Source organism: Eretmochelys imbricata, chromosome 16, assembly GCF_965152235.1.
Source record: "Eretmochelys imbricata isolate rEreImb1 chromosome 16, rEreImb1.hap1, whole genome shotgun sequence".
In the NCBI taxonomy this organism is placed as follows: Eukaryota; Metazoa; Chordata; order Testudines; family Cheloniidae; genus Eretmochelys; species Eretmochelys imbricata.
The window spans coordinates 2,555,486-2,582,892 of NC_135587.1; the positions used below are offsets into that span (position 1 = coordinate 2,555,486).

The 27,407-nt window shown below is 43.8% G+C and overlaps 1 protein-coding gene across 6 annotated transcripts in view; it reads left to right on the forward strand.

The window, feature by feature from the left end:
- PNPLA7 (patatin like domain 7, lysophospholipase) overlaps nt 1-27,407 on the forward strand; it is a 428,589-nt gene that overhangs the window by 117,438 nt on the left and 283,744 nt on the right. For all 6 annotated transcript variants that reach the window (XM_077836180.1, XM_077836185.1, XM_077836179.1 and 3 more), the window contains 2 exons: nt 9,755-9,832; nt 11,635-11,840. In XM_077836180.1, the coding sequence (XP_077692306.1) occupies nt 9,755-9,832; nt 11,635-11,840 (284 nt within the window). The remainder of the gene's footprint in view (nt 1-9,754; nt 9,833-11,634; nt 11,841-27,407) is intronic.

Consider the following 27,407-nt stretch of genomic DNA (forward strand, 5'->3'; position numbering starts at 1 on the left):
AAGAGGCAGTAGCTAAAATTCTTCTGTTGACCTAGCACTTTCTACACCAGGGTTTAGGTTAGCTAACCTGTGTCGCTCAGGGTTGTGGATTTTTCATGTCCCTGAGTGAGGTGGTTGGGTTGCCTTACCTTACCTTAATTAAGGCCAGGTCTACACTAAAACATTAACTTGATATGAGGCACTCTTAAACCTGTTCATGAGTTTCCACATCAGGGAGTTGCACTAATTTAATTAACTCTGTTTCTAAATTGATTTAGCTAAATCAATGCAATTTTTGTGTGTTGACAAAGTCATGTACTATATTGGCATTAGAGCAGGGGTCTCAAACACGTGGCCTGTTTCCTGCAGCCCACCAAGCTCCCCGCACGCCCCTGCCCCCCTCCCAGCGTTGCCTACCTCTGGGCCAGGGGTGGGCAAACTTCGGGGAAGGGGTTGGAATGGGGGCAAGAAAGGGGTGGGAAGAGGCGGGGCGGGGCCTCATGGAAGGGGTGGAATGAGGGCGGGGCCAGGGGCAGCGAGGGGAAGGTGTCAGTAATGCGGCCCTCGGGCCAATGTACTAGTCCTCATGTGGTTCTCATGGTCATTTGAGTTTGAGACCCCTGTATTAGAGTTCCGAGTTATATTCTCCTGCCACCCTAAAATATCCAAAAGTTCAACATAAGGGCATGGTATCTACCAAAAATAGTTTAAGCTAAGGAGCGATTTTGATTTCTAATAGAAAAGGAAAAAATTCTTGCCTTCTACTTATATTTTAGGGAGAGAGGTAGCAAGATCCTCTGGCTAGAGCAGGGAATAGGAATTGGGAAAGCTGACTCCTAGTCCTAGAGCTGATCCTGTCTCAAGATGTGGCATTGGGGAAGTCACTTTGTCTTTCTGTGCTGTGGTTTCCCCTTGTTATGAATGGAGTTAATACGTCCCTACCTCACTGGGGTGTTGTGAAGTGTAATCATTTAGTGTATGAAAAGCACTTAGAAATTTTCCAAAGGAAGGTGCTCTGAAAGTAATTATCTTAGCAGCACAAAAATAAATGTCTGTTGCAGTTGCTTTTTAAACAAAGAGCTCTGGGTCACCTTTCTTTCCACCATAACTGGGGGCCAAACTTGGGGTGCAAATGGCATAGCTCAAATGCAGGAAATAATTCAGTTGAGCAGCTAGTCACCAAGTGAGCTCTTGCAGTCTAGCACAGCATATTGCAAACTATAGCTGGGACTTAGACATTCTGGGCTCTAAAATTAATGCACATTGTAACACCTCAGTGTCTGAAAGAAGGAGAGAAAGAAAGCTAATTTGAATAGTTGAAAAAAAGAAAAGGAGTACTAGTGGCACCTTAGAGACAAAGCAATTTATTTGAGCATAAGCTTTCGTGAGCTACAGCTCACTTCATCGGATGCATTCTTTCCACTGAATGCATCCAATGAAGTGAGCTGTAGCTCACGAAAGCTTATGCTCAAATAAATTGGTTAGTCTCTAAGGTGCCACTAGTACTCCTTTTCTTTTTGCGAATACAGACTAACACGGCTGCTACTCTGAAACTTGAATAGTTCAGTTCTTGTAGCCTTGTGCACTATTATTTATGGAAGACTTAATTTAGCTCTGCAGAGCTGCATTGACTTATCTTTTGGGACTCTTAACGTGCCCTATCATTTTGCTTTCAAGGCAAAACAAAAGTCGGTTTGAATGTTTCAAATAGTTATAATAGCCTGGAAGTTGAATGCGCCCATTATTCTCATGATGTCAGATAGAGGCCATCTAGTCTAATTATACCCGTTAATTAGTGTGTTTAAAACAATAGCCTCTCTCTTAATCTATAATTTAAAGAGTGAACCTGCCAGGTGACTTCAGTCGTGCTTAAAACATAGGGCCTGACTCATAGCAGGGAAAATGGGTAGTTTCCAGGCTGTCCACATGGGCTTGGTGAAGCAAATGCCAACTTTATTTCCCTTTTAACTGAATATTGCTCTTGGCTGGGGAAAAAGCTGTTACTTCCACCTCTTCAACCAGACTGGAGAGTGGCTTATAAAGAATGGAATTTGTGACACTGTGGTTATCACAGCAGCTGTGGGTTACAGGTGTAGTGTCTGGTAAGACCATATACCTGGCCAGATGAATATTCTCAAATTAGTATCTTCTGATTTTTGCTGTAGAGCTTGCTATAGAATATTTAGTATTTCATTTGCCTTGGAGGTTATCTGACCTCTGGGAAATGGGTTGGTGGTATCAGCCCAGCTTGTTGTGGATATCACAGAAGCACTTCACAATTCATAGTAATTGGTACTTGCTGGTACTCTTAATAGAGAGGCAAAAGGCAGGATGGGCTATGGACAGTAAACTGTTTTTTCTTACCCTTTGTGGCTACCCTGCAGGCTCAACAGAGGCATGCTGGTGGGACAGTGTGTGAGTGAAATCCTGCTGTACCTGTTCTGTGATTAAATAGAGGCCGTGAGCATTCAGGGCTTCAGTCTGACATCAGTCTCTTACATGAAAACTCATTTTTTTGAAAAGTAATTTATTACCCCTGCATTCTCCACTGGCATCCAGTTCACGTCCATTACCAGTTCAAGCCTCTGGTCACCGACTTCAAGCCATCAGTAGGTCAGGACCCAGGTACATTAGTGACCATATCTCCTAGATAACTGCTTTCCTCTTTTCACAGATCCTTGCAGTGGTTTGACTTGAGCCAGTTTTCCTTTACTTGGTGATATTTGTTCCCATTCTGAGCATTCTTTGGGACATCTCACCCTTATTGTGATATGGCTAGCCCTGGATGGCAGACTCCTGTTCTCTTTATTTGGGCCACAGAGATGTTTACCCATGTTCCTCACTGTGGATCAGGGTTGCTTACTGTGATGGTTCTTGGGGTACCCAGGGCTGTGACACCTTGTTACCCCCTGCCTCTAGCTTGAGAGTCTTGCCTCTGATAGCTGAGTGTCAGCTCCCTAACACCACCAGCCTTTCAGTCACTCAAGCACTGTCCCCGGGGCTATGCCAGCCTTGTCTTTATTTTGCAAGTTAACAATAGGTGCAACTAAATCCACTTGAAGTATTCCCCTGTGATATCCAGCCCTGAAACTGGCTACTCACAGAAATCCTGGATCCTCTGCTCCCAAAGGAACAGTGTACCCCAATTTACCTGTGTTATCTTAAATCACTGCTCCTGTATGCATCTGATGAAGTGAACTGTGGCTCACGAAAGCTCATGCTCAAATAAATTGGTTAGTCTCTAAGGTGCCACAAGTACTCCTTTTCTTTTTGCGAATACAGACTAACACGGCTGTTACTCTGAAACCTGCTCCTGTATTGTGCTCAGCACTTATGAGCACCTATAATAAAATGAGAAAAAAGAAAAGGAGTACTTGTGGCACCTTAGAGACTAACCAATTTATTTGAGCATGAGCTTTCGTGAGCTACAGCTCACTTCATCGGATGCATACCGTGGAAACTGCAGCAGACTTTATATACACACAGAGAACATGAAACAATACCTCCTCCCACCCCACTGTCCTGCTGGTAATAGCTTATCTAAAGTGATCATCAAGTTGGGCCATTTCCAGCACAAATCCAGGTTCTCTCACCCCCCTCCAAAAAACACACACACAAACTCACTCTCCTGCTGGTAATAGCTCATTCAAAGTGACCACTCTCCCTACAATGTGCATGATAATCAAGGTCGGCCATTTCCAGCACAAATCCAGGTTTTCTCACCCCCCCACCCCCATACACACACAAACTCACTCTCCTGCTGGTAATAGCCCATCCAAAGTGACCACTCTCCCTACAATGTGCATGGTAATCAAGGTGGGCCATGTCCAGCACAAATCCAGGCTTTCTCAGCCCCCCCCCCTTTTTTTTTCCCGGGGACGGACGGGGGGACGGACGGACGGACGGACGGACGGACACACACACACACACACACACACACAAACTCACTCTCCTGCTGGCAATAGCTCATCCAAACTGACCACTCTCCAAGTTTAAATCCAAGTTTAACCAGAACGTCTGGGGGCGGGGGGGGGGGTAGGAAAAAACAAGGGGAAATAGGCTACCTTGCATAATGACTTAGCCACTCCCAGTCTTTATTTAAGCCTAAATTAATAGTATCCAATTTGCAAATGAATTCCAATTCAGCAGTTTCTCGCTGGAGTCTGGATTTGAAGTTTTTTTGTTTTAAGATAGCGACCTTCATGTCTGTGATTGCGTGACCAGAGAGATTGAAGTGTTCTCCGACTGGTTTATGAATGTTATAATTCTTGACATCTGATTTGTGTCCATTTATTCTTTTACGTAGAGACTGTCCAGTTTGACCAATGTAAATGGCAGAGGGGCATTGCTGGCACATGATGGCATATATCACATTGGTAGATGTGCAGGTGAACGAGCCTCTGATAGTGTGGCTGATGTGATTAGGCCCTATGATGGTGTCCCCTGAATAGATATGTGGGCACAGTTGGCAACGGGCTTTGTTGCAAGTTGCAAAATAAAACCGTTAAAGGCAAACTAGGGCCTGCACTTATGAATAGTTGCCTTTCCTAGCTAATAAAGTAGGTTTTTCACCCCGCTTCAGTGTGTTGCAGAGCTGGCTGGCTTCCCATGAGCCAGGATCCATTCTTTCATGAAACACTCATGCTCAACAAAATGTCCCCTTAGTGAATGGATGCAGAATGTCTATTTCCAATCTGTGATACACTGAATTACTCCTTTTAACCAATAGGGTGATCCCTGTCTGATATAATGTTCCTTTTTACCTCCAAGTGGTTTTGATGTTTATAGCTTATCTTTGACTGTTTTTCATTGACATTTCTGTGTTGTTACAACAATGGACAATTGAACAATACATTATATTATTGGCTAGCCAGGGAGGGTTGACAACTCCCTCCCACTTGAAAGGGCCATGACTGAGGCGTATGGTTCCTTTGTGACTTACTTTCACTCCAAGACCATAAGGCATAGTTTTCATTGGATAAGGCAAAGTTACCTTAAATATTATGTGTAGACACATCTTTCAATGATAATGAATATTGATTAAGTTACATGCTTCCAGTAGAGACTTCACATTGCTACCCTTGATGGATAAATACCATGAAAGTGGTGTATTAGGTGTAGTGAGTTTGTCAGGTCTGAGACAGGAGACGCTTGTAAAGAACAGTGAACCTTTTGCCAGTTGATGCCAGTGGGCCTGTGTTACATTTCTCTTTTTTCTCTTCTTGTGGAGGCTTCATGTTACTCCATGCTTCTGTTCAAGCCACTGGCCTGCTCTCAATCACTGCCTTTTCCTCCCATGCAGAAATACGCCTTGTTGGCCAGCAGGCTGGCTGGAAAGTTCAATACGTTTCCCTTCTGCTCCTCTTGCTTGTTGCCACATTCTTTTGCTCCTCCATATCTATCTCAGCTGTTGTCGTAAGCTGCTTTTTCTGATGTTTCCAACCTCTCTGCTTCATCGAGTTTCTCACAGTCACTTTTTGAGTCCTAAAGCCTCTTCCTCCAGAAAGGAAAGAAGTTTGCAATTGATAAAAATACCACCTTTTTGTTTTTTGTTCATCACACAATTCCAACATCTGCTTCCCTTGGCTCTCTCAGTATCCATTCTGTATCCTAGTTGGGTTATTTCTAGGAAGGTTGGGACTAGCCTAGTAACTTGTCTGAGAACTTTTTGGGAAACTCTTTTCTTTGTTGCCATCCCTTCCTATTTTCTCCTCATAGTTTGTTGAACCCCAGGCCTTCATACTCAGCCTCCTCTTTGCCAACAATAGCTCACAAGACCACAGATGTTCGCTCATCCATCATGTGGAATTTTCAAATAAAAATATGTAGTACTATTGCCAGTCACTGGCCACTTTCACTCCAGAATTTGTTGTTCCTTCTGTTATTGCATTGGAGTGAGCTCCTCTTTGGAAACATTGCTCTTGTCTGAACTAAGTGATAGTATAATTATCAGTGCAGAGAAATGATATGCCTTTCCCTATTCCCACCCAGGGTTTGGGGTTCAGTCAGTATGTCAGTAATTAAATTATTCACTTACTCCAAGCATATTAGAATATTGTGGTCAGTGGAAATTTTGAAACACAAGCTGTCAGTTTACTTGGTAGCTTCTTTTATCTAGACAGACCTGCTATAGCCCAGTGTGGGCAACACTGGTTTATTTTATTTAGAAGCAGATCATGCTTTCTTCTCTGCAGCAAGAACCGCTAACGCTCAATTGATTATTATTTGATGTTTATATTACTATAGCACTTAGGAGGTAGAGTCATGGACAAGGGCCCGTTGTGCTAGGCACTGTACAAACACAGAACTTTTTTTTTTTAAGTACCATTTTTAGTGCAAGAAACTTTATTTAGGACAGATCCCACATTTGCCTACTGCTGAGTTTCTTGCATCTTCTTCTGGAGCAGCTGGTCTGGCCACTGTCAGAGACAGGACACCACGTGAAATGGACTACAGATTGGATCCAGTCTGTGTAGCCCAGAGGGTTGGCTTGCCTTCACTATATTCAGCTGTAATGCAAGGAACCTACAGGCCTGTATCCTGAAAGACATTACCTTAAGCAAGTTAGCATAAGTGTAGTCAAGTATAGTAGACATGCAACCTTTTGCATAGATAAATGGTCTGACTGTTACTCTTTAGGTTTTGGGGAACTAGGAATGGCCTGCTCAAGGGCAGGAGTTGAAACCTAACGGTAAGCAGCAACCGGAGGAACATGGCAGTGATAACCGTAACATAGCTTGAGCAAGAAGTGACTGGTATGATAATGAGTTAAATGGCATTAATATGTATTAATTAATATGCTAACCTATAGGATAAGTGTACCCCAATGTGATAGGATGAGGAAGCTGTATTTGGCCATGGAAGGCTGAGCATAAGCATGAATATTCATGATGTTGCTCAGGCCCTATAATAGGACAAACCACCATGTAGAGGCTAGACGTTTTCCATCATTGTTAGCCATCCATCATTTGACCCTTCAGCTCTATCGTTATCTACCATCAATCTTGGGTAGTGAGGAACCTGAACCATTGGACTCATTTGGCATGCCAGAGACAGGGCTGGTTCTTTATCTCTTACCACCAGGTCCTCAAGAAAGGGTATAAGAATGCAAATCTAAGAGATTATGCAAAGAATAATACCACAGATATCCCCAATACAGTATTAATCCTATCTTTTTATGGGACTTGGAGCTTTTCTGGCTTTATTCCTTATTTTAATAAAAATCTTGAAGGCTTTACTTTGCCAACAGTATAAGTGTCCTTGCCATACGCCCTGAGATATTAAATGCAAGATATTAAACTCATTGGTTATAGTTCTAGGTAGCCTGATTTTGGGATTAGAACCTTGTGATCAATTGGCAATTAATACAAATATTATTAATCTTCGAAAAAGATCAGGCAACATCTGGCAATGTGTTCCTAAATAGCAGTGGTAATAGTGCAAATGTAGTCAAAGATCAAAAAGACAAACAAAGATGGGTTATAAGTACAGTTTTTCAGGGACTGGAATTTCTGTTCATGAGAAGTTCTGACATTTCAAAAAAAAAATATTTTTTTAAATTTGGAACAAAAAGCTGAAATTTTCAAAATTTTCCATGAAATGAAAATTTGCAAAAATTTCAATTCTGGACCATCAAAATGTTTTGTTTCAATAGTGTTGTTTTAATTAATTTCATTTTTAATTTTATATATTAAATATAAAATAATCTAAATGAATTGAAACGCTGTTGAAATGAAGTGTTTAAACATTTTACCCCCCTCGACAATCTTTCCACAAGCTCCAGTTGTAGGGAGCAACCTAGCTCTTTGCTTTAATTCGGTAAAATAGAAGTAACTAAACTTTCATGTATCACCCTCCTTCTTCAGATAATGGAAATGCAAAGCAAGTTAGAGTAACAGTTGCCATACTAAAAAGTTAACACTCTTGCTGTATTTGTTTTCCTAGTGCAACAGGGATAGTGATTGAGGGACACATTCTGCCATGCTTACCCGCGACGAATACTCTTTGAATACTGCAAATAGCCCTATTGATTTCAGTGGGACTATTCAGATTAAGGTGTTGCCACAATTGAACAAAGTTGGCAAAATCTGCCTAGTAGATTAATCAGCAACATGGAAGAGGTTTCAGAGTAGCAGCCATGTTAGTCTGTATTCACAAAAAGAAAAGGAGGACTTGTGGCACCTTAATGACTAACAAATTTATTTGAACATAGGCTTTCGTGAGCTACAGCTCACTTCATGCATCCAATGAAGTGAGCTGTAGCTCACAGAAGCTTATGCTCAAATAGATTTGTTAGCCTCTAAGGTGCCACAAGTACTCCTTTTCTTTTTGCAACATAGAAGAGTGGCTCAGCCATTTGTCAATGCTGCGTGACAACGGCACACACACCTGTCCCTCTGAGCCTCTGCTGTTGTAATTGGCTGAGTCAGTGGTGCCTCCTACAGCTTTGTTGATAGTTTCTGTATTTTTGGGTGCTTTAATAATGGCACCTGACTTGGCATGTTCCTATAGGGAAAAGAACATGAGATGGGAGCAGCTGCTTTTCATGATTGAGTCTAATAGGAAAAGGACAGGAGAGAGATTGGAGGATTCAGTTAATATGCATCTTTTTAGGGAAGAGGGGAACCAATCTAATTTGAAAGATCTCTCCTAGTTTGATCTTTGCACTCAACCTGCGAAGTCTGCTGCTATGTGTGCAAAGATATTTAGAACAGCACCTATGATTGTTCCATCACTAAAGAGAGGGAGAGAAGAAAAATCTCCCCTCCCATCCCACAGTGGTGTTTCAGTAGGAGGCATAGGAATATTTCTTATGATTCATCAAGATGTTTTGTGTAAGGTTACTGAGAAACTTTTCAGCAGAGGAGGAGAGAGGCATTTGGAGAACAGAGAGAGGCCACCTTTCAATTCAGTTATAGCAGCACATGTAGATGACATTTCAAGGTAGGTTGAGAGAATAAATATTGAGAAAGGCAAAGTTAACATGAATCCAGAGCATTTGAATAAGTAATTCTAATTATCAGCTTTTTCTATTGCATATTTCATTGGCAGATTTCAGTGCTTTACAATGAAGGTGAGTATCACTAATCCCAATTTTACCACTGGAAAACTGAGACACAGGGAAGTGAAGTGACTTGGGGTTGCTCAATGAGCCTTTGACAGAACTGGGAATAGAATGCAGGTCTCCTGGGTGCCAGGTCAGTGCTCTGTACAAACCGCAAGCAGAAACATAGAAATTGGTGCAGACCTCTTGCTAGCATTCCCCAACTATTTTTTTAAATCGTGCACTTACCCTATGTATTGTGCTGTGGGCTTTGAGATCCGTGGGAGGAAATTTTAAAGGGTACCTGTAATCCATTGTAAAACTTGCTACAGTTTTTTTGCTTGCTGTTTACTAGCCAAAAGTACTGAAACTGACTACTATTAATGTTAATGTTGTGTTAAATGCATATTCATAGAAGTGGGTATGGTGTGGGAGAAATACACTTAAGTTATAGTGCCTAGAATGTATATATTTAGTGAGGCAAAATCGGAGTTAAATAAAGCACTGAAATGACTAAATCTATGCATGTGAAGACAGAGAGCTACATTATTCCTATGAAGATGTATATTGGCAGAGAAATGGTAAGGTGTGAACTTGACCTATAGCTTCAAGGTCAAGGGATTTATAATCTTACTTACTGTTCAGTAGATTGTGTACTGCCTTCATTTTCACCTCAGTTTGCATCTGCACAGGTGTTTAAATTGTGTGTGTGTATATCTTTTTTTCCCTCAGGACCCCTTGTTGCTGAAGGGTAAAGTAACATTGCATCAAGTTACGGCTGGGACTGTGGTATCAAGGCAGGGAGACCAGGTGAGTGCCCTCCAATAAGGGAAAAGTGAACCTGTTGCTTAAAAATTGTTTGATATTATTACTACTCTCCCGTTATTCAAATAGTGGGTGTCCTGTCAAGAACTTAGTGTATGACTAAAGGCGGACTAGAGTTGAGGTGAGTGGCCCTGGACTGGGTTTGGGGGGTTCTGGGATCAGTTCCTCTGCCACAGGCTTCCTGTACAGGTTACCTTCACCTCTCTGTGCCTCATGCCCCCCCCCCCTGTAAAATGAGAATGATAGATGACCAACCTAACAGGGGGGTATTCTGAGGATACACTCATTAAAACATTTGATGATTTAACTGGGAATTGGTCCTGCTTCGAGCAGGGGGTTGGACTAGATGACCTTCAGGGGTCCCTTCCAACCCTGATATTCTATGATTTCTGAAACACCCAGATACTCTGGTGACAAGGGCCATATAATCTGGATTAAAACAGGTTGGGTTGAAGAGCGCGCATCAGGCAGTCTGTGGCCTAGACAACATAACCCTGTAAGGAAATACTAAAAAATTGGGTTTGTTTAGTCTGGAGAAGTGAAAACTGAGGGGGGGACATGAAAATGGACTTAAGTATATAAAAGGTTGTTATAAAGAAGAGGGTGATCAATTGTTCTCCATATCCACTGAGGAGAGGACAAGAAGTAATGCGCTTAAATTGTAGGGAGGAGGATTTGGGTCAGGCATTAGAAAAATCTTCCTAATTTATAAGACTGGAACAAATTATCTAGAGAGGTTCTGGAATCTCTGTCACTGGAGGTTTCTAAGAAGAGGTTAGACAAACACCTGTCAGGGATGGTCTAGATAATCCTTAGTCCTGCCTCAGTGTAGAGGGCTGGACTAGATGACCTACTGAGGTCCCTTCCACTCCTACATTTCTATGGTTCTGTTGCCTCTTGAATGGGGAGCTGAACAAGATCAAGAGGAATTGGTAGGCGCTTAGCCATCTTGGTGCAGAGGCTCAGAATTGCAATGCAAACACAGACAGCAGGGAAACTCCCCCCCCACCCCCTTTTCTCCCTTGCATGGTATTGAGTTTTTCCTTTGTAATTAAAGAGGAGAGGAGCTCTTTTAATAGCAACAGCAATCTTAGCTACAGATTATGGGTTTTGTTTTGTTTGGAAGAGTGCATAGCTAAAGTTGCAATGTAAATTTAGCATCCTTCTCATCTGGTTTCAAGTTTATACATATATTGCACACAATTTCTTGGGAAAATATGCATTACAAATGCCCAGATAACCTGCTTACAAAATCCCAACCCTCAGTGCATGATGTATGTCACTCAGTTTTATTAGAATGCCTTCTCCTATTAATACACTATCGGACTTTTTTGCATATTAGTTCATTTTGCAACAAGCATATCATTCAGCGCATAATATTGTTCTGTAATAATACTGGGAGATTGTTTGTTTGAAAATATGTAACTGTATGCAAATTAAGGGAATAAATTTTTGCTAATTTCCAGTGCTAATATATTCCGTTTTGTCACAGTACAGCATTATTCACAGAGTTTTGCTATTAATTCTGTGTCATCTCTACCTCTTGAGGTCTCCCAATTATGGCCCCAGTCAGAAAGAGCCATTTTCAATATTGTGACTGGAACAGTTTACAGAATTAATAAATGCTTTTAATTATTCATGAATGTGCCTTATTGTATTGCCTAAGTGCTTAACGCTACATAGAGCCCCACAGCAAACACATCAGTCATTGCAGTACTGTTACAATTAATGTTGGTTTAAAATCCAGGAGGGTTTATAATGAAGGACTCTCTCTCTGTCCTTTTCAGGATGTCAACATCCAGTTTGTGATCTCGGGTTTGCTTCATGTGTACCAGCGGAAGATAGACTCTGAGGAGGAGACCTGTCTTTTCATCACCCATCCGGGGGAAATAGTAGGCCAACTAGCCGTCCTTACTGGGGAACCTCTCATTTTCACCATCAAGGCCAATCGAGACTGCACGTTCCTGTCCATTTCCAAATCCCATTTTTATGAGTGAGTTCCCCCTTTGAGTGGTGCATTGCTTTCCATTTTTACACCCACCTATAAAGCACAGGTATTTTGGACACATTTCGTCACAGAGGAGGTGAGTATGATGTGCTATTGCAAGAGCACATCGAATAGCAAACTAGATGTCTTGGGGTAGGAATTTAGGAAGTGCCACACTGGGTTAGACCTCAGATCTAATTTATTACATCTATTACAACTTCCTGTCTCCAGCAGGGTCAGTACCAATTACTTCAGAGAAAGGTGCAAGAAACTGTAATATTCAATGATGGAATAATCTGCTGCAAGCAGATTAAATGCCCACTTTCCTCTGAACAATATTTTAACACCCTGTATTTAGTCCAGACATACCCTAGCCCTGGAATTTGGCTTTACTGATAACTCAGATAATAAGGAAAATGCCAACCTCAGCTCATGTTTACATGTTGGTAGTGTTTCTCTAAAGAGACCTCTCTGTCCTAGACCTTTCACCGGAGTATCACTCCCACTTCTTTTTAACCAGAGTGGAGTTAATGAGCCTCCCCTGCAACATGATTCATAGAGTATAAGTCAGTATCTCCCTGCAGGATTACAGCACTTACTAATAGGGTAGGTCAAAAGAAGAACCCTGCTACACCTGCCCATAGGGCAGGTTTCTTCCTGGCCCCTGTTAATTGGTGGTTATCATGAGCCGTGAAGCGTGAAGATGAATATACCTTAGTGTTTTATCCTGTATAAACATCCTGTAAATGTTCTCATTATTCTATATAAACATCCTTTAAATGTTCTCATTATTCTATATAAACATCAATCCTGCTATGATCTCATCATCGAGGTTTTGTGACAGTGAGTTCACTCTAATAGTTCATACTAAAAAAAACCTCCTTTCATTTGTTTAAAATTAGTTCTCTTTTATTTATTTCATTATTATTTGTATTGTTGTTGTGACCAGGACTCCAATGTGGTAGGTACTGTACAAACAAAACCCACAGACAGCTACTGCCCCAAAGAACTTACAATCTAAGTATAAGTCAAGAGACAGCAGATGGGTACAGACAGACCAGTGGGGGAGCACAAAGAAACAATGAGACTTGGTCAACAGGACAGGCTGTTGTCTCAGCACACCAGCGGCCTAACCATTGTCAAGTGTTTTGTAGGGATCATAGAATCATAGAATATCAGGGTTGGAAGGGACCTCAGGAGGTCATCTAGTCCAACCCCCTGCTCAAAAGCAGGACCCATCCCCAATTATATCATCCCAGCCAGGGCTTTGTCAAGCCTGACCTTAAAAACTTCTAAGGAAGGAGATTCCACCACCTCCCTAGGCAACGCATTCCAGTGTTTCACCACCCTCCTAGTGAAAAAGTTTTTCCTAATATCCAACCTAAACCTCCCCCACTGCAACTTGAGAGCATTACTCCTTGTCCTGTCCTCTTCCACCACTGAGAATAGTCTAGAACCATCCTCTCTGGAACCACCTCTCAGGTAGTTGAAAGCAGCTATCAAATCCCCCCTCATTCTTCTCTTCCGCAGACTAAACAATCCCAGTTCCCTCAGCCTCTCCTCATAAGTCATGTGTTCCAGACCCCTAATAATTTTTGTTGCCCTTCGCTGGACTCTTTCCAATTTATCCACATCCTTCTTGTAGTGTGGGGCCCAAAACTGGACACAGTACTCCAGATGAGGCCTCACCAATGTCGAATAGAGGGGGACGATCACGTCCCTCGATCTGCTCACTATGCCCCTACTTATACATCCCAAAATGCCATTGGCCTTCTTGGCAACAAGGGCACACTGCTGACTCATATCCAGCTTCTCGTCCACTGTCACCCCTAGGTCCTTTTCCGCAGAACTGCTGTCTAGCCATTCGGTCCCTAGTCTGTAGCTGTGCATTGGGTTCTTCCGTCCTAAGTGCAGGACCCTGCACTTATCCTTATTGAACCTCATCAGATTTCTTTTGGCCCAATCCTCCAATTTGTCTAGTTCCCTCTGTATCCTGTCCCTGCCCTCCAGCGTATCTACCACTCCTCCCAGTTTAGTATCATCCGCAAATTTGCTGAGAGTGCAATCCACACCATCCTCCAGATCATTTATGAAAATATTGAACAAAACCGGCCCCAGGACCGACCCCTGGGGCACTCCACTTGACACCGGCTGCCAACTAGACATGGAGCCATTGATCACTACCCATTGAGCACGACAATCTAGCCAACTTTCTAGCCAACTTTTCATGGTAAAGGACAGATTTGAGGAGGGTTTTGAAGGAGATAATGAATTAATTTTGCTGGTGTTTCTGGGGAGCTCCTCCTGAGTGTGAGAGGCAGTGTCGGAGAAAGCATGAAGGGGCTTGTTAGAAAATTTAATAAGTGGGTGATGGAGGCTGGCATCATGGACCAACTGGAAGTTGGAATCGAACAGAATGAGAGCTGATAGATAGGATGGGAATAGCCTGGGAAAGGCCTTAGAAGTGAAGGCAGGTAGCTTATGTTTGCTATGATGAAGGAAAGGGAATCTGTGGAGGGATTCAAAGAGAAGGGTAACATGGTTAAATCAATGAGCTGGGAATATTATTTTTGCAGCAGCATTCTGAATAGATATGAGCGAGGCAAGATTGCATTTGTCAAGGTCAGAGAAAAGGTTGTTGCCATTATCAAGATGCAAGATGATGAGCGTTTTAGCCATGTAGATGGATAAGAAAGGCCGTATCTCAGAAATGTTTTGCATAAAGAATCAGTAAATTTAGATATAGCCCGGATGTGAGGACCTTGAGTCGAAGATGAACCCCAAGTTATGAGCCTGGGTGACAGGCAGGATGGTGGTTTTGTCCACAGTGATTGAGAACAGCATTAGTGGAGAGGACTTGGTGGTGGGGAGATTGAGCTATTTTAGCCATGATAAGCTTGAGCTGAGCTTGAACTTTTCAATTGAGTCATGGTGAGCTTGAGCTTTCAGTTTTTAGTGGAATGTCCCCTAGTTCATAGAATCATAGAATATCAGGTTTGGAAGGGACCCCAGAAGGTCATCTAGTCCAACCCCCTGCTCGAAGCAGGACCAATTCCCAGTAAAATCATCCCAGCCAGGGCTTTGTCAAGCCTGACCTTAAAAACCTCTAAGGAAGGAGATTCTACCACCTCCCTAGGTAACGCATTCCAGTGTTTCACCACCCTCTTAGTGAAAAAGTTTTTCCTAATATCCAATCTAAACCTCCCCCACTGCAACTTGAGACCATTACTCCTCGTTCTGTCATCTGCTACCATTGAGAACAGTCTAGAGCCATCCTCTTTGGAACCCCCTTTCAGGTAGTTGAAAGCAGCTATCAAATCCCCCCTCATTCTTCTCTTCTGCAGACTAAACAATCCCAGCTCCCTCAGCCTCTCCTCATAAGTCATGTGTTCTAGACCTCTAATAATTTTTGTTGCCCTTCGCTGGACTCTCTCCAATTTATCCACATCCTTCTTGTAGTGTGGGGCCCAAAACTGGACACAGTACTCCAGATGAGGCCTCACCAATGTCGAATAGTTCTTGACTGAGAGCGTGTAAGTGGGAATTTTTCTGGCTTATGTTCCCTAGACCATTAATTATTTTGCATACCTCTGCTGCCTCTTTTTATCTCCTCTCTAAACGCTCCCTATCTTTAGTCTCTCCATGCTTCTAACCAATTTTGTCTCTAGGCTCCTATTTCTGTGATATCTTATTTGGAGGTAGGGTAAAGAGAACTGAACACAATGCCCTCGGTGATAGTGCACCATCAATTTATATAATAGTTTTCCAACAGACGTTGTATTTTCTACCCCATTCTTTATACTATATCTCCTTGTTCAAATCACGTTCAATTATATACTCCTCTGCTGTCCCTCCCCAGATAGCTGTCGTCTCCATCTCCCCTACCCTCTCTGATTTTGACACCTAACTTTTTTTATTCCTCTCCCCATAGTCCCCCCCATCATACTTGGTGACTTCAAATTTCATGCTGATGCCCCCTCTGACCCATAAGCTGTTCCTCCTCTTTGCCTTCATTTTCTCTTTTGACTTTCAACCTCTCCTACGTGCCAAAGTGGCCACTTGCTTGACCTTACCTTAGCTCAAGTGTTCCTTTCCTGATCTCTCAGGAGTGGTGACTCTCTCCAAACGCTACCCCATCACTTCTTCCTTATTGCCTCTTTCCCCTCTACTAACACTTCAGTGATCTAATCTCTTATTCTCCACCGCTCTCAACTCCTTTATTGTTCCCTCTCCTCCGCCTCCGTAGACTCCATTGTTAGTTCACTGCACTCTGCTCTCTCTACACTTGATTCCTTCACCTCTCCTTCCCCCCAAATGTCTGTTCCAAAACCCTAAACCTGCCTCATTGCCAGCTTCAGCTTTCACCACACCTGCTCTCATGTCAGTGACTGTCACTGGAGAGAGTCTCAAGACAACATGGATGTCCTCTGCTGCAAAATTGTTCTTTCCTTCTTTAGTTCTACTGTATCGCTGGCTGAACAGCACTGCCTCTCCACTGTCATTGAATCCCCAGCTCGCAATCCCTATCACATGTGCAATCTCTGACTCCTTCCTGTGCCCTCCATGCAAGATTTTTCTGATTTCCCTCCCCCATGCACCAGGAGGAGATGGGGAGGGATGATTTAGTTGCGGATTGGTCCTACTTTGAGCAGGGGGTTGGGCTAGATGACCTCCTGAGGTCCCTTCCAACCCTGATATTCTATGATTCTATGATAAGGGCCATCACAATTCCGCAACACTCCTTCCTCCCTCTCCCTTTCACTGGCAGATTTTGCACTTGTTTTTCTCTTTGAAACCCCTCCAGCTGCCCCGTGACCCCAGTCCTCTCTTGGCATCCCTGTTCCCTACTCACAGCCTTTTCCTTGTCCTCCTCGTTTTACCTGTCCTTGTCCTCTTGCTTCTTTCCCTCCAGTATACAAATACACTTGCCTCCACTGTCCCTAAAATATCAATCCTCAATCCCCCTGCCACTCTAGCTATCGCTGAAACTTGCTGAATGCTCCATCTACAAGACCATGTCAAAGGCTTTTGTGTCAGCAAGAGATACGCTGAGCCTATCGGTACTGATGTCCCTGGTAGTGCAGAAGACTGTGCTTCTGGTAATGGCAGACAGAGGGTCGCCAGTATTGTCTGTGCAGAACTCAGTGCAGTGAGAGTCTCCTGTGCCTTAGACTTCATGCCCATCGGTGCATTGAAAGGGAAGCCTGCAATATTGGCTGCTCTACGCACTAGTCTCTGGTACCATTGAGAGCAGCCCCTGTGTGGTCAGCCGAGTGTGATTCAGACGCCTCTGCATCAGAGATGGCCTCCTATGTTTCCCAGCCTCAGAGCCAGTCATGCTACCCCACCTAGGCATTACTACCCTGAGTTGCCTCGAGATCCTACAGCTGGAATGGGAAAGAGCATGTGGCCAGGGAGTCACTGGGGCTCACTGCTGGTCCAGTGGCCCTTCTGGAACTTGTGGGAATTTTCCCAGTTTCCAGGTCCTGCTCTGTGTCCTTGGAGAGGCATGGGGAGTCTGCTCTCTAGGCACTACCTGTTTCTGAGCCTGTTACAGGTCCTGATGCTGAGCAGAAGAGGTAGTTCAGGAAGAGCCTGCTGGATAGCTAGCAGAGGAGGGGCATCCTCAGCCTGTGCTGGCTTCATTCTCCTCCTCTCCTAATGAGACAGTTTCCTCATGGGGCATTTCACCCCCTCCCGATGATTATAGAGCTCACCAAGGATTGAAGAAGATTGCCTCAGGTTTGGGGATCCAGGTAGAGGAAGTTAAGGAGTCCTCCCATCACCATAGTGACATTTTGGCCACAACCAGGCCATTGCAGGTGTCTTTACCTGTTAATGAAGCAATTCTGGAGCTCATGAAGCCACTCTGGCAGGCTCCTTTGTCCCTTCCTCCCTTCTCAGAAAAGGACCAAATGTTAATATTATGTCCCGTCCCCCCGCCCCAGGATTGTTTGGTGGAGTCAGTGGCCAGTGGAAGGGAACGACAGGGCCAACAGGTGGCAATTTCCAAATCAAAGGAAAAGCTAAAAAACAATAGATTTACTGGGTGGAAAAGTTTATTCTATTGCAGTGTTGCAACTCAAAATTGCCAACCAACAAACCTTTTGGGACATTGTAATATTTTGGACTCCATGTTAAAGTTTAAGGACATGTTGCTGGAGGACACTGGACAGGAATTTTCTTTAGTTGATGAGGGGAAATTCATAGTGAGAACTTCACTGCATGTTGGACTACATGTGTGGTAGACTGCTAGGACCCTGGCTTCTGTGGTTTCCATGTACAGGAGCTCTTGGCTGCGGTCGTTGGGGCTTCCACATGATGTCCAACAAACAATTCAAGACCTGTCCTTTGAAGGGTCTTCACTTTTTTCAGGGCAAACAGATTCTAAGCTCTATGGATTGAAGGATTCTATGCTGACTTTAAAGTCTTTGGTGTTGTATACTCTGGCCCTGTCCAGGAAACATTTTTGCCTGCAGCAGACCACTGATACTCTGCCCCTGCTCCTCATCAGGACTTACAAAGAAAGAAGAGTAGAGGTTATAGACACAGGCCACCTCCTCCTCCTGCATCTATGTCAATGCCTGCTCCATCCAGATACCGAGGAGCGCTAAATAGGCGTTTTGGAGTCAGTTGAGGGTGCCATACTAGTTTCCAGGATGCCAGATTCTATCTCCCCGGTGTTTGCAAACTGTCTTTCCCGCTTCCTCAGTGCTTTGTCCCAGATTACTTCAGACTAATGAGTATTAAGCACTGTGGAAGTGAGATATACCCTCCAATTTATTTCTGCTCCTCTCCCCCTTCCCTCCCATCCCTCTTTAGGGACTACTCTCATGAGGAGCTCCTCCTCCAGGAGGTTCAGACTCTGTTTTGGGTGGGAGAGGGAAAGGGTTCAGTTTCACAGAGGGAAAGGGTTCTCTCCTGTTATTTTGTAATCCCAAAAGCAAAGGGTCACTTGCCAATTTTAGACCTGTGCCAGCTCAACAGATATATCAAAAAGATAGTTTTGCATAGTCACCCTGGCTTCCATTATTCCCTCCCTGGAGACTGGAATGCTGCCCTCGACTTAAAAGGTGTCTACTTTCATGTGGTGATTTATTAAGGTCATAGAAAGTATCTCAGGTTGGTAGTGAAACGCTCTCATCAGCAGCTCACTGTGCTGCCTTTTGGCCTGACAGCATCTCCCCAAGTTTCCACAAAATGTCTGACAGTGATAGCTGCTTTCCTAATGGGGCCAGGAGTACAAGCCTACCCTTTCTTGTATGACTGGATAGTTACAGGCCGTTCCAGGGCTTAGGTACTGGCAAGGATATCTCTCATCCAGTCAGCTTTTGCAGCTCTGGGTCTAACGATTGTGACAGGGTCGGGCCAGATGGCTACAGGAGAGTAATAGAAGGCAGATATATTAGCCCCAGGTTAAGTAGGTCCCTTTTCCCTGGGTAAGGTTTAACAGGGAAGGTTCCAGAACAATCAGGAACCTTCTGGAGACAATTAAGACAGACAGGCTGATTAGAACACCTGCAGCCAATCAAGAAGCTGCTAGAATCAATTAAGGCAGGCTAATCAGGGCTAACCTGGGTTCAAAAAGGAGCTCACTTTAGTTTGTGGTGCGCTTGTAAGGAGCTAGGAGCTGAGAGTGAGAACGCATACTGTTGGAGGACTGAAGAGTACAAGCATTATCAGACACCAGGAGGAAGATCCTGCGGTGATGATAAAGAAGGTGTTGGGAGGAGGCCATGGGGAGGTAACCCAGGGAGTTGTAGCTGTTGTGCAGCTGTTCCAGGAGGCAGTCTAGACAGCTGCAGTTCACAGGGCCCTGGGCTGGAACCTGGAGGAGAGGGTGGGCCCGGGTTCCCCCCAAACCTCTCAGCTCCTGGTCAGACACAGGAGGAGTTGACCTGGACTGTGGGTTCACAAAAACGGCCAAACTAATGGCTGCTGTGAAGCTTCAAGGGGAGCAAATCTGCCTATATGTGCAAGACCCACCAAGGTAGAGGAGGAACTTTTTCACACTATCAACTTTGTCCAGTTCGGAGGACAGAATTAAAGGAGCAGTACTGGATTCTGCTCAAGCTAGAGCTTTACCTCCGGACTCAAGGTTCCAAACAATGTGATCACTTGTTGCAGATCTCAAGGCTCACCCAGTCACAGCTGCTCAGACCTCGTCTCAGGACTCAATTGTCTGGCCTGCATTTATTTGCCAAGTTGTTGCCATCTGAACTTTGTGCTGAATGTTCCCTCTTGAATATTGACTTCTCTAGATTGGCAGACAGACCCAGTCAGTGTATGTGCAGGCGTTGCCTTTGTCCTCCCTCAATCTTTGCTGACATTGGTGATGGACATGTCTTCCCTGGGGTTGGGGGCACATCTCAGTCCCCTTGAAACTCAGCGTTTATGGTCCTCATGGGACCAGTCTCTACATATCAGTTTCAGGGAGGTAAGGGCTGTCCACCTAGCCTTTCAGGCTTTCTTATCTCAGATCAAGAGAGAAATCTTGTTTGTTCTCACAGATAAAGCAGAGGCAACGTTTTACCTCAACAGGCAGGAAGAGCTTGCTCATCACCACTTTGTGAAGAGGCAGTTCACCTATGGAACTTTTGCATTGCCAGTTCAATCTCAGAGCCTCTTACCTGACCAGAACAAGCTTGAAGACCACCTAAGCAGATGGGTTATGAGTCACCATGAGTAGTCTCTGCTTGGATGTAGCCAGGTGCATTTTCCAGCAGTGGGGGAATCCCTAGGTAGACCAGTTCACAACCAAAGCCAACATGAAATGCCATCAGTTTGTTCCCCACAAGATCATAGTCCGGATTCCATCAGAGACGCTTTCCTACTACCCTGATCGAACAAACTCTGTTACACTTTCCCCTTCTGTTCCACTCCTACACAGATATATCCTTGATATGTTTCACCTAAAACATCAGTCACTGCCAGCTAGTTCTATCAAGGTCTATTTGGCAGCAATATTTCCATCCTAATGTGGACAACTGTTCTGTATTTTCTAATACTATGACAATGAACTTTTGTAAGGTTTTGTAAACCTGGAAAGGTTGTACCTACAGATAAAGGAACCTGTTCCTCCCTGGGACTTGGACTTAGTTTTGTCAAAACTAATGGGGCTTCGTTTGAGTCTTTAGCCATGTGCTCCTTATTACATCTATCACTTCAGCCAGGAGAGTGGCTGAGCTGTGCGGTCTGCTGTTGAAATCTCCTTACACAATTTTCTTTAAGGACAAAGTATATCTGCACCCTCATCTGAGACGTCTCTTGAAGGTGATCTCTAACTTTCATATTCACCAGTTGATTTACTTTCCTATGTTTCACCCAAAGCCACTTTCCAATAGAGAGGAGCAACGCCTGCACACCCTGGATGGTAGAAGGGCTTTGACATTCTACAGACAGGACTGAACAGCTCCATTTGTCAACCTAACTATTCATGACCATTGCAGACAGGAGGAAGGGCCTCCCAATCTCTTCACAGAAAATTGCATCGTGGATAGCCTCCAATAATTGTGTATGTCGTGATCTGGCTGGGATTTTCCCCTGGAGCACAGTAACTGAGCATTCAACAAGATTGGCAACATTTAATGCGTAAGTCCATATGTGCAATCACTTGAAGAAAAACAGGTACAGTACTAACCTTCTGTAATAGTTATTTAAGATGTCACACATGTGCATTCCACGATCCACCCTCTTAATCCTCTGCATTGGAGTTGTCCGGGAAGAAGGAACTGAGGGGGTTCTGGGGTGCCTGGGCCCTTTATACCAGCACTCCAAGTGTGCTCCAGCTGCCCCAGTGGGTACCACTGTGGGGAAAAATTAGATGACTGTGCACAGGGTGTGGTTACTCTAAGAATGGAATGGACATGTGCAACACATCTTGAAGAACAACAGTTATGTAAGGTGTTTTCCTCTCTTGTGACTTATCTTGGAATCTCTCCAATCATTCTTTTCTCCTGGTGTCACTTCACATTGGGCAAATACTGCCAAGGTTCGCTGTGGAGAAGTGACACTAAAAGATTGCCCTCAGGCAAACAATGTAATAATGTAATATTATTATTACATGTAATGTAATAACAGCCTAGTGTTTGGAAATATGTGGCCTAGGGTGCTGGGCAGTGGGTTAAGTTCCCCTCACTAATACCTTGGAGCAGGGAGCTATTGCCTGGTGCTTGAACTACTAAACACTGTGTAAATGGGGAGATTAAGCATAGGAATGACATGAGCTGATTATATAGTTTCCCCTAAATACTCGGTTATTTCACCAAATTGACGTGCTAAGTGCAGGGTGCTTACTCTGAAACGTATGTTTCTCTTGATGAACAGTGTAATCAACTTGTCGCCAGAGTCTCCTGGGGCAGGAGGGTGGGAAGGGGGTACAGGCTCTGGAATGCTCTGTCACATTCTCTTCACCAGTAAACCTCAGTTTGGAGTCTGATGATATGTGACTGCCAAAGGAGCAGAGATACTGTGCTTAAAAGTGCACTGCCAGTGAGGCTGGGTGTGAACACTCGAGAGAGGAATTATATGGCAGTCCCAGCCTTTCACAGACAGTTTGCCGAGAACTTTCATAGCTACATTTTCTTGGTTTGCTGATGAAGAATACAGGAATCTTTACCAAAAACCAGGCCTCTGGAGTAGCAGGTATTTGGCTCTTTGCTTTCCAGATGCCAGTGAGGGAGTCTCAAAGACTGTGATGATTTTGGGAAGGGGAGAAATACGCCTTTCTTTTCTTACATTTGATTATAAGTGAGTTTCTTCCTGTTGTGCTAACACCCCTTCCCTGTCCCCACACCCTGTAAAGCGTGGTATTGGACATTGTTCTAAACTGTGCAGAGGAAGTAAGAAATTTTGAGAGGACACAACTGAAATGGACCTATTCTGCCTTCCATTGTGTTATATTAGTAGTGGGTGCCCTCAAACATATTTTCACATTTTAGTGGTGTGTAAATGTTGTACTTGGTATAACCTCCCTGAAATTACACACTGTTGCAGATTCAGCACTCTGCCACTTTCCCCCCCATAAAACATGTAACTTTTCTTTCCAAGGAGAGGGGCAGGTGCTGTTCTTGGGCTCTGTGATACCAATGCCGCTGGTTGCTGTGCTGTTACAAATGCTGGCCAGCTTGCTCAAAACAAGGCTCCCTGCACAGGAACCTAGTGGAAGAGATTGGCAATCAGATGTAATTCTGCTTTCATGGTTTCGTGTTTTCCTGTAAAGTTCTTGTGGCGGTTGACATATTATTAAAGCAGAGTAGACAGTGTGTTTTCAGGCTGACTGTGGGCTCCCATAATGCTAGCTCAGACCTTCTACCCATCCCCCAAATAAATATTCTTGTCAGTAAATGTTTTTTATTCTGTGGCTGTCCAGAGTGTTCAGAGCAGCTTTCCTTCTTATATAATTTTCATTGTCTTTTTGATGGGGAGATAAATCCAGAAAAGCAAACACAATATTCAAATAATGGAAACATATGCTTCTTAACATCCCCATTAAATAGCCAGAAGTGGACATCTTAAGTCTGTTAACCTGAAGACAAGGTGACCCAAAGAAGTGATGGGGCAGGGCAGAAAAAGGTGAGAGGATGGCATATGTGATTGGTAAAGCACCCTCATACACCAGATTGTTCATAGATCATAGCTATTTTAAGTGACCCAGGTACAGGCAAATGGGTAATCATATCCCCCAAACCACCACCTCATTTGACAGCAGGTTTCACCTTCTGGGCAGCATAAGTAGAGAGGCCAAGGGCTAAATGAACATTGGGCCTAAATCTCTTTCATCCCTGTTGGAACGAACTGTAAACCATGTATATGACAGAAACCAGTGCAATCCAGGAGGTGTGACAGCACCCCTAGAGCCAGCGCCTGTGATTCAACTTTAAACTGAACCGTACTCAAGTGTGTGGGTGAAGGCTTGATGTAGCAATGAGAGCACAGAAGAATTCGTCTATTTTCATAGGTGAACAAAGTGGCCTGGTTTTGGAAGTGGAGTAATGCTTAATAGCAAATATTTTGCTGGAAACTGGGTCTGTGTGTAGGGTCAGGGCATATCATCAGGGAAGGAAAAGCTGGGGTAGAGGGAAGCCCTCAGAGCGACAGATTTTGAAAAACAAATCCTATAATACAGGGTTGGAAGGGAAGATACACAGGTAGGATAATGAAAACCATGGAAAGTTTAATTTGTCAAACTCCACTCCTAGGAACTGTTACTGATCACAAGATGGCTGCCCCCACACCTCATATACTAATGCTGTTGTATGTATTGGAAAGAATTTTGGGAAGGGTAAAAGGTATAAATGCAGAACAAAAGATTTCTTTACAGGCGCCGAAAGGCCGAAGGGGGAGGAAAGGAGAAAGGAACGGGTTAACTTGATGTTTCAGCTAAACACGAAGATAAGGAGCTGACTCCAGCCCAAGGTCATTGCACACAGTCTGATATAGTAACTCCCCACTTAACGTCCTCTTGTTTAATGTTGTTTCGATCTTATGTCCCTGCTCAATTACAGAACTTTCTCCATTTAAAGTTGTGCAATGCTTCGCTATAACATCATTTGGCTGCCTGCTTTCTCCACAGCTGGCAGCCCCCTATCAGCTCCCCTACGCCCCCACCCCACAGCGCCTCCCGCCTGCCGGCAGACCCCACGGATCAGTGCCTCCCCCCTGTTCCCCCCGCTTCCTGCCCGCAGCAATCAGCTGGCTTGCAGCATTCAGGAGGGAGGGGGGAGGAGCGAGGACTCGGTGTGCAGGCTCCCCCTGCCTCCTGAACGCCACAAACCAGCTGATTGCTGCAGGGAGGAGGGAGGCTGTGTGCCAAGTCCTCACTCCTTCCCACACCCTCCTGCCCCCTGAACCTTGCAAGCCAGCTGATTGCCGTGGGCAGGAGGGTGGGGGGAGGAGCAAGGATGCAGCGCTCTTCCCTCCCTCCCTTTCCTGCCTCCTGCCCGCAGCAATAAGCTGGCTTGTGGTGTTCAGGAGGCAGGGGAGGGAGGAGGAGCCCGCGCGCCATGTCCTCGCTCCTCCGTCCCTCCCTCCCTCCTTAATGCCGCAAGCCAGCTGATTGCCACGGGTAGGAGGCAGGGGAGGGAAGGGGGAGAAGCGAGGACGCTGTGTGCGGAGTAAAGGGGGAGGAAGGGGGGAAGAAGAGGCGGGTGAAGGGTGGGGGCTTGGGGGAAGGGGTGGAGTGGGCAGTCCGAGGGTTGAGGCCCCACTGCCCCTGGTGCTTGGGGCCACGGGGGGAGGCAGCAACAAGGGACAGGACCCTGTTGCCTCTTTCAAAGGGGGGGGGTAAGAACCTCTCCCGATTGGAGAGGGCTCTCACCAAAGTGGAATACAATCCCTGGGGTTCTGTGGCGGAGCTCCAAAGAAGCGTGCATACTTGGCAGGATTTGTTAGACCTGTATGCCAGGTATAAAAAGCAGAAGGGTAAAAATCTAGGCCAACTGTGGGATTGATATGGACTGCGGCAGCCATGTGGTATCAAATGTTGTTGGGGCAGAAAGAGGAATTAGGGAGAAGGGAAGAGCTGTGTACCGACAGCTAGTGGAAACTGAGCAACTGAAAGTGCAAATTACTAACCAGGCGGCAACCCAAGCCTATGTCCAGAATAAGTTGCAGGCCTTAAGACAAGACTTCCAGGCGGAAAAAGCAAAAAGCCTGTCTGGAAGCAATGGCTAAGCAAGTACTGGTCCTTCAGGGGCTTGTCAAAAATTTGACCATTTGTGCTCAGCATACACTGCAATGGCAGTGTGCCCGCCATAAAAAAAATAAATCAAACAGTTAAAACATCAGTTGGCCGTACATTCAGTCCAGGTGGCAAGCCTCATGGGGGATGAATCGGGTGACCCTTGTAAGGGCTTTAATCTCTCCCTTTGTAAGAATCCTCAATTTTGGGTGGAACCTTGTTGCACCCCTCATTAAGACCGAGGAGAGGTCCAGTGGTAAAGGGGAAAAAGGTCATATGTACACCCCCCCAATTGCAAAAAAAAAAAGCACCCCGTGGGGTAATTATGAAGAGGAAAGGGACCAGGAGAGGTGGGGGCTAGTTAAGGAGCCTACCCCCCTTGCTAAATTGGTAGTGGAACAAAACCTGCGCCCATGAAAAGGAACGGTTCGGCAAAAAAAGCAAGATCGGGCCTAAAAAAGCAGGCGGGCAACAAATAAAAAAAATTTAAAAACAGGTTAAAAGCCCTACGGGCATAATAGCAAAAATAAAAAGTGCAAACATAAAAAATTCAACCCCCCAAAATAATATTTAAAATAATAAAATCTAAATTAATTAAAATATCATTTAAAAAATTAGCAAATTTTTAAAAAGGTAAAAAGTTATCTCTGCAGAGGCTGGAGGGAATTAAGCAGTTAAACATTGTAAAAGTATTAAAAAGAAAGTTCTTGGTTTCTTTGCAGCCATTCTGAAGGAAAAATGGGCCCTTTTTCTAAAGGAATGTCTGTAAATAATCCAGGTAAAAAGATTATCTAAGTAAAACCATTTGACTATAAACGAGTTAGTCAAATTTTGCTTAAAAAAACCACTCCTGGTGTGTATAATCTTTGTTTTATAGGTTAAAAATAAATTAAATTTTAAATAATACCACTAAAATCCATTTAAATCTTTCATTCAAAGTTGCAAAACCAAAAACCACTTTTTGCCAGACACAGGTAACTAGTGTTGTTTAACTTTGGTATTTAGCATTTAACCCTTAAGGTAACTCAATGCTTTACAAAATTTAAAATGTTTTTAAATAAAAACCAGTTGTGACTGCAGCAGGGCTGTCAAAGTCAAAAAAATAAAAAAAGACTTTAATTTTGCTTTTTGGTAACAAAATAGCAAATAAAAGCTCTTTAAAAAAAAAAAAAAAAAAAGACAGTGCTCCACACTAAGCCTTAAAATGGCTCTGTGTAATCAAAATGTCACTTTGCTAAAAATACATAAAAATTCTATAAGCACAAAAAAACCAGTTACACCTTATATAAAAATTAATATGGCTAATGTTATGAAAATTAAATTATTAAAAAATGTGCATTTTCCCCAATGTATATTATAAAAGGGATAAAAAAAATGCAAACAACATATTATACTACTTAATTAAAATCCTATTAGGGCGCCAAAGGGAGCCACAATAGGCTGTGTTTTCTTTTAAATCGCTGTGTGTTTTAAAAGCAAAAATTAAAAATTAAAAGTAATCAAAACTCTGGTAAAAGTTGATTGTGTCCTTTTTAAGACAGAGTCTCTAAGCTGCTAATGGCTTTGAATCCAAAAGCAAGCCAAAAAGCATCTGTGTTAATGCAAATTACCGAACTAATAAAGATAAAAGCCATTAAAACCTGGCCTGCCTATAAAATAAAAACAGGAAAATATGGGAGTAATTCTTCTGTTTTGCCTGCAACCAGGAAGGGTATTTATAAAGTGTGTGTGTGTATATATATATATATATATATATATATTTTTATATTTAAGCAATAAGCTGGCACCCCCAAAGGGGTAAAGCCAGCTAAAAAGCCACCCAAAATACCATGAATCTACTGTTACAATAAAAATTACGTTTTGTGTTCCATGTTTTGTCTTGTCTTGTTGCT